The sequence below is a fragment of the Poecilia latipinna genome, unplaced genomic scaffold, assembly GCF_001443285.1.
Source record: "Poecilia latipinna isolate Pla-1442-1.1 unplaced genomic scaffold, P_latipinna-1.0 Scaffold3910, whole genome shotgun sequence".
Lineage (NCBI taxonomy): Eukaryota > Metazoa > Chordata > Actinopteri > Cyprinodontiformes > Poeciliidae > Poecilia > Poecilia latipinna.
This window is the reverse complement of record NW_015116526.1, coordinates 27,691-34,703: the sequence shown is the minus strand read 5'-3', so window position 1 is coordinate 34,703 and position 7,013 is coordinate 27,691. Positions and strand designations below refer to the sequence as shown.

Sequence of the window (7,013 nt, the reverse complement as noted above, 5' to 3'; positions counted from 1 at the left end):
GATAAAATTTTGGTTGTAAAAAAAAAAAAAAAAAAAAAAAAAAAAAAGACGGGGAGGGGGGGGGGGGGAGAGGAAAATGTTAGCCTTTCTGGTTATATATAAAACACTAGGCCTGTTTTTGTTCCAGACTGAATGCCTCACCCGTGAGCAGTATGGAGGGATGTTGAGCACAAATAAAGTCCGATCCAGCGGTCTGTAGGAAGTCTTCTCTGCTCGGACTTTGTGCTCCTTCACGTACAGAGAATGTCGCGCTGCGCTGTCGGGGCTAAACTGTAAGGGCAGAACTGCAGAGAGACCAAAACATCAGCATCCGGAAGCTCTAACTGCCGTCCAACTGGTCCGTAAACACTGACTCAAAAAACAAGACACGGATTGGTTAAAGAATACATCTAAATACTGTCCTCCTGGAGTCGATAACTGTGAATAAATTAACGATAGATACCCGCAAATCCTTCAGGAATAACGCACGCCTGTTTTGTAGCATGTTTCTTCTTAGACGGCGCCATGTTGTGTGACCTTTCAACCGGAAGCGCATCAACATTTCGGGTTTAACTGTTTATTATTATTATTATTATTATTGTTAAATATATGAGGTGTTTGTGAAGATACACTCAAACATTAACGACGATATTTTGTGGCATTAAGCCTCTCATAAGGTGAACATTAACAAATGTTACGCCACTTGAAATCCTGTTTATTTTCTTTAAATAGTGCTACATTCCTAGGGAAAAGGTATTCAGTGAGTTCTGCCTTTATTCGTATTACCCGAGACAGATTTAGACAGACGCTTCTTTGTTACCATTGACATTTTTTCCTTCACCTCTGCTGCTCTCACTAGGCATGCTAACTCAGAAACCACGGTACCTGCTTTTAAAAACTATTTACTTCTAATGTGCATTATAGTACATTCAGTCAGAACATGATTGCACTTTTATTTTTATGTTTTATGGTATTCTGATGTATGACGTACCACACGGCGTCCTTCTAGGATTTCTTGTTTTTCCCCGACCTGCTTCCTCGAGGTCACATGTTTCAAACTCAAAGACTGATCAGTGTGAAAAGATGTTCGATATAATTTCATTCTAAGAAGCCCTTATTGAATACTGAAAAAGCTATTTATTGATATTTTACCAATTTAATGGCACAACCGGCCCTTTAAAAACATTAAGATTTTTGATACTGTCCAAAATGAAAACGAGTTTGATTCATGTATGTTTGAGTGCGACATAAAAATGTTGAACGACACAAGAACATTGGTTAAAGATGTAAAGACATTAAAAATCATAAGTGTACAATATTATATTACTACTCAATTGTTTTTAGAAGATTTTCATGCGTTTTTTGTGATCAAATCAACAGGGGAAAAAAAAAAGAAGTTACCCTTCAGACTAGATCTACAAAGCTAAATATTTAATGGCAACATTTCACAAACGGATCCGACAATCCCAACTGACAGAGCAACCTAAAAGTAGTTTACAGTCGTTTGATAAACAGAGTGTAACGTGTACTACCACAAATTATGTTTAATTCGGCTCCAAAACCTAAACAAGCATGACCAAAAACTCGTTACAAACAGCACTGAATTCCACACAAACTGGAAATCCAATGGAAACATGGTACTGGTTACTTCCTGCTTCTGTGTTACATGTAGCAATTTTTTTTTTTACAAGCAGAACTGTTAGATGGATTCAATAGGTCCCAAGGTGGGGAGGAAGGAGGGATTGCTAAAGAAACCAGAAGTATCCTGTAATGATAGATCCCACTGTGATGGACACCCTAATAACTAAACACACAGTATGTGTGCGTTTCTTTAAATGGTGTTGATTCTTTAGAACAACTTCAGTTATCGATTATTCTCTTTTGGAGGCTGCAGGTTACTGCAGAGTAAAAAAACAACAACAAACAACTGATTTCATAAAAGAACGCAGCCCATACTCCCTCTTTATGCCAACTCAGAATAACAAAGCTTCTTCATCTGGTCCAGGTAACATCTGATGCACGAAACCAAAAACAGAAGAAGATGTTGATCATCTGTTTTGTCCTCCCCTTGTTCCGAGTACTCAGTGAAATGAAATGTGTAAAAACCAGTTTCATCAGAGACTGCGGACGGCCTGTATGTTGATGCTTCTTCTATATCTTGATGCGGAAGGCGGTGGTCTGTGAGCTGGGGGCCTCGGTGGTGGAGGTGGACTGCGCGGTGGACTTGAAAAGAGCTTTGAGGATGGTCTGGGGGTCCACTTCGGCCGTGGGCTGAGAGGAGGCGCGCTGGCCGCTGGGACGGGACAGAGAGGGAGGCAGGCCGTCTTTCTTTGTGCCGCCGCTGCTGCTGCCAGCGCCCGGGGTGTCGCTGAGTCTCCTGTAGGACAAAAATAAAAATACAACAGACCGTCTCTTTGTCTTCGTCCACCTGCACAACTATTTACATCGACTTATTTAATTCTAGAGAAAACTTAGGAACTTGTTCATGAATTTTGCAATACACAACGGTTTCCAAATTTTAAATTTGAATGGTTTGGCTTGCCTTTTGATTTCACTCCATTTACTCTGATACCCTGAAATAAAATTGAACAGCTGTGTTAAGAAGCTCCTAATTGGTTGAGCAAATAATCTCTATGAAGGCCTCAAATGTAAAAATTAATCAATGAGTCACACTATAAATTAAAACCAGCTCAATAATGATTTATTGTTTTTCTGTTTTCTCTCCTACCAACAACTGATGAGAAAAGTCTTCAGTCTGGTCCATTACTTTAACTAGCCCCTTTGTGGTTTACAGAGACTTCATCATTTATTTTATTTGTTGCCATTTTTATTTATTTGGGTATTTAAAATGCCTTCCAGTTCTGGTGTTAAATGTTCATTGGAATGTAAAGTTTATTGATCTTTGAAATAGTGCTCATGCATTATTATGCCATTGCCATTATATTACTTGAAAATGGTCTCAAAACAACATCATTTGTTGCAATAACTTCTGGGACAATTTATCGTCCAGCAAAGTTTGTAGGTGTCACAGGCCTAAAGGTTCTGCATTACTTTAAGAGGACCTCAAATAAAAATGTTACCTTCAGGTAAAATGGACCTCATGAAAACATTAAATTATTAACTGAGTGCAGAGGAAGATGAGTTCTAGTAAAGTGGATGACTCACAGCAGGATGGGCTGATCGGAGGTGATGACGGTTCCCTGGATGTGAAGGTTGCACTTCATGGGTTGGCCTGGCAGAAACAGAAATATTCAACCAAATATCCCGGCTGCAGTAGCTCTGGAACCAACGGGTTTCAGAACCGTTTCTATTACACTCACCGTCCAAGCAGCGAGTGTTGTACTTCCTGTATGCGCTGACGGCGTCCTCTTTACGGACAAACACCACCTCGGCTACGCCCACCTTCACCAGGCGCGCTCGCTTCAAAGCGCCGCACACGCAGAACAGTTCCTATTTGGACAAACAAGCAGCAGAGCCGCGCTCCGATTTAGAGACCGAGCATGTTAAAGGACGACAAACGGAAGAGAGTGGAGTGAAAAACAGAGTGATGGACTCACCATTATGTCCTCCTCACTGACCCGTGGGTGAAGGTTGCTCACCGTTATTTTAGTCCCCTCCAACGGGCTGAAGGCAGGCTGAAAAGACAGAAAAAACAAACTGTTTACAACTTACATACTTCTTAAATTTACCGCATTACAGTCATGCGGTTTTGCGACCTTTACATAGAATCGTAGAGAGAGAGAAAGAGATTTATCAAACTACAAATTGAATTAAGAATCACAGCACCGTCCTTCCTCCGTCTGTTGCTGTAGTTAAGGAACTACAATATGTACGCAGGATGTCCATTAAACACTGGACTGCAAAGGTTTGTGAATAAAAAATGAATAAAATTCTAGTAAGATTCAAATCTGCATGTGCAGCACTCAAGGAAAGATTTCACTGTAACAAGATATTTAATCTATCAAGATAATTCAATAACATTTGAAATGTCTGTCTGGCAACATGAATGTCTTAGGGGTTTTTCTTCCTCATCCATGGATATTAAAAGAATAAGTTATATGGCCCGCTTCTTCGGGAGATGTAAAATGAAAGCCGCCTCTGTTACCATGGTAATCTAGCTAGACTTACAGGGATCCACTTTCTGATGGAGGAAACTGATTTTTCACTCAAAGTTGTGGCCAACTCACCAAAAAAAAAAGCCTCAAATTTTTCAAAATGCACATGATGCAATTTTCTTTTAATGTTTGTTACAACCTAGTCATTATACATGTATTTTTCTCCCCCACAGGAAACTTAAATCAGACATGATATTAGTAAAGTGAAGACAAGCCAGAGGAGGACAACGGTGTGAGAAGAGGGCAGTCGTGTGGGCGCCAGCTGCGGTCGGTACCTGTGGAGGAGTTGGTGCTGCAGTGCTGGTCTCCGTTGCGCTCTGCTGCAGAGTCCTGGACACGGGCTGCAACGCCGCAGCAGAGGAACGAGCGGCCGCCGTGCTGGTGTTGGGCCGGGTGGGGGCCACGGGGACCGGGGGCCGCGGGGCCGTGTAGGCATCGTTTTTAACCACCTTAGTGATCGGGGCCGTCATGGAAAACATGGACCCTGCGGGGCCAGTCTGTGTGAAGTTGTTTTTAGGATTATTATTTCTGTGGGAACCACAATATCTAAACGCTTAAGGAACTGTAAGACCGTCTCACCCGGGACTGCAGCATGTTGTTGGCGGTCGTTATCTTTATCTGTTTGCTGGCGATGCTGTCAAGGGAACTTGCGGCAGGCTGAGAGAAAACAGATTTATTCATTAAGCAGCACATTTTGCAGCCGTAACCAATGCTGAAGATAAATAACATCTTGTATTGTTGAAAATGAAAACAGATGTACCTGCGTCATCGCACGGATTCCACCTAAGGTCCCAGCTGGACGTTGCTGAAAAGCGAGTCGGTAATCGTTAAAAGAGCTTGATCGTGTACTTTTAAGACTCATCAAAACAAGAAGAAAAAAAAAACAAAAAAAAACCGTTCTGCACCCTCACCTGGATGGTCTTGGTTATTTTTAGAGGCGGCTCCGCAGCTGTTTGCGTCTGTGTTCCTCCGATGCTCCTCTTCAGGCTCAGCCTGTCGCGGGCGTCCATTACTCGGACGCTATTGCTCAGCTGCGGTGTCGCGCCGACTCGGGGAATCAGTCCTTGTATGGTAGTGGTGAACTGCCTGGCGTTTGCGCCGGCAAGGTTGCTGCCGGTTTGGATCTGGATCTGTGGTACGGTGGTCTTGCCTTGTAGCTGTTGCGCAATCGCTGCCTTTAGTGTGGTCTGCGCAGGGGAGCCGAACTGACTCTGACTCTGCACCTGCTTGCGCGAGTTGATCATCTGCCGGGCGTCCTGCACGCCTCCCGCCGCTGCCGCCCCTCCCCTGCCGCGGATTTTGAACCGAGCGTCTTTCTGCACCAGCTTCTCTCTGGCGTCCTTCACTTGAAAACCTGGGCAGAGATAGAAATCTTAAATCTTCAGCTGTTCACCTCGTTGTTTAGACTTGGAGGCACGATAACCCCTTACCGGTTACTCCTCCTCCTACTCCTGCTCCTCCTCCTCCCAGGCGTTGCCTTGCATCATTCAGCCCGATTTTTTGCCTGGCGTCAAAATTTTTTCCATCTCCCGACCCAAGCCGTCCGAACACCGGCCTAGTGGACACAAACATTATGTAAATCTAACAAAAAAAGACTATCAGTCGGTCAGAAAAACAGAGACGCGTTGACTGACAAAGGGATGATTGGGACAATTTAATCATCAAAAATAAAGAAAAGAAAAAGAAACCATGTGGAATCATTGGAACTGACATCATCAACTCACTGATCGGCAATCAGTGAGTTTGCCGATCAGTGAGTTGACATATTTTCCTGTTTTTTGCAGTCTTGACTTTACAGATTATAAAAAACTGACAAGACGACAAATAAATGAAACGTCTGGATCAACAAGTAAAGCTCACTCAGGTTCATAAGTTGTGATTTTAAGTTGTCAATCGCATAAAGAATCAAATCTGGAAAAGAAAATATTGCTCTACACCAATCGCTAATCCAGACTGGGAAAAATTATTTTAATTCAATGTTGTTTTTTTCAGACCAATTATTTTAATTCAATGTTTTTTTTTTTCAGACCAATTATTTTAATTCAATGGGGGGTTTTTTCAGACCTCATGGCGCAACTCAAGTTTTAGATTTTCTTATCAAAATTGGTCATTTTAATTTAATTGCTCTTGTCCAACTAGATGCTCTGTACTTTTTGTTAGAGGGAGTCTGAATGTTGAATGTATGTATATTTCTAAAACTGCAAAAATAAAAATTAAAAAAAATAAATAAAAATTGTCTTTTTGAAATATAGTGTAATTTTACTTTACCTTCTAAAACAGCGCTAGAAATGTACATTGAGACTGACTGTCCTCTGCAATGTTTGGATGCAATTTAAGTTTGTTTAAATTAACAGTGTACAGTGGTTACATTTTAGAAAGTGATTAATGTTGATATAGCTCGTATACAAACAGAGTAGAGCCTGTAGGAGCCACATTTCTTCAAGGAGTGGTAGAATAATCACAATTCGACGTAAAGAATAAATATTAGCAGAGGTATCCGAAAGGAGAAGATAAAAGCAAAACGTAAATTAAATGTGACGCAATAATGCGCTAGTGGGCTTTTATAGCAGCCGCCAATAGATTTAGGTGTTACACGTTGGATTACGTCGTGTTTTGTCAAAATTAAACGCTTCATTTCTGAAGGCCTCCTGCTAGTGGTTGCTACTTAGCTTAGCTTTTAGCATACCGTAGCTGCCACACAACAGCTAGCGAACTGCAGCTTTATTTAAACTGTATTCTTTCACATTTGCACCAAAAAGCTTCACAAGTCCTTCATTAATAGAATTTAAAATTCAACTGCATTGTACGAACCGTTTAGGTGGAGGTTTTTGGTTAATACCGCGCCGCCGTATAACTTCATCCAACGAGACGTCTGCCATTTTCTCATACACTATTACTTCTGAGCGTGCGCGTCACAGA

General features: G+C 41.7%; 1 protein-coding gene across 1 annotated transcript; it reads right to left on the bottom strand.

Annotated features, from left to right (window-relative positions):
* Window positions 1-1,391: 1,391 nt before the first annotated feature.
* poldip3 (polymerase (DNA-directed), delta interacting protein 3) lies at window positions 1,392-7,013 on the bottom strand. The gene is made up of 10 exons (XM_015024999.1): window positions 6,906-7,013; window positions 5,525-5,649; window positions 5,006-5,448; window positions 4,855-4,899; window positions 4,674-4,751; window positions 4,370-4,591; window positions 3,537-3,614; window positions 3,300-3,429; window positions 3,145-3,211; window positions 1,392-2,356 (listed from the first exon to the last, which is right to left on the bottom strand). Exons 1-10 carry the CDS (start codon window positions 6,971-6,973, stop codon window positions 2,131-2,133), a joined length of 1,482 nt encoding a protein of 493 aa, XP_014880485.1. The 5' UTR covers window positions 6,974-7,013; the 3' UTR covers window positions 1,392-2,130.

What these genes read in the sequence shown, in the direction of transcription:
- poldip3 (XM_015024999.1), bottom strand. Translation starts at nt 6,973, where the DNA reads ATGGCAGACGTCTCGTTGGATGAAGTTATACGGCGGCGCGGTATTAAC. An exon ending in AAATAACCAAGACCATCCAG is followed by an intron (nt 4,900 to 5,005) that starts GTGAGGGTGCAG and finishes CTCGCTTTTCAG; the next exon opens with CAACGTCCAGCTGGGACCTT. An exon ending in GAATCCGTGCGATGACGCAG is followed by an intron (nt 4,752 to 4,854) that starts GTACATCTGTTT and finishes GTTTTCTCTCAG; the next exon opens with CCTGCCGCAAGTTCCCTTGA.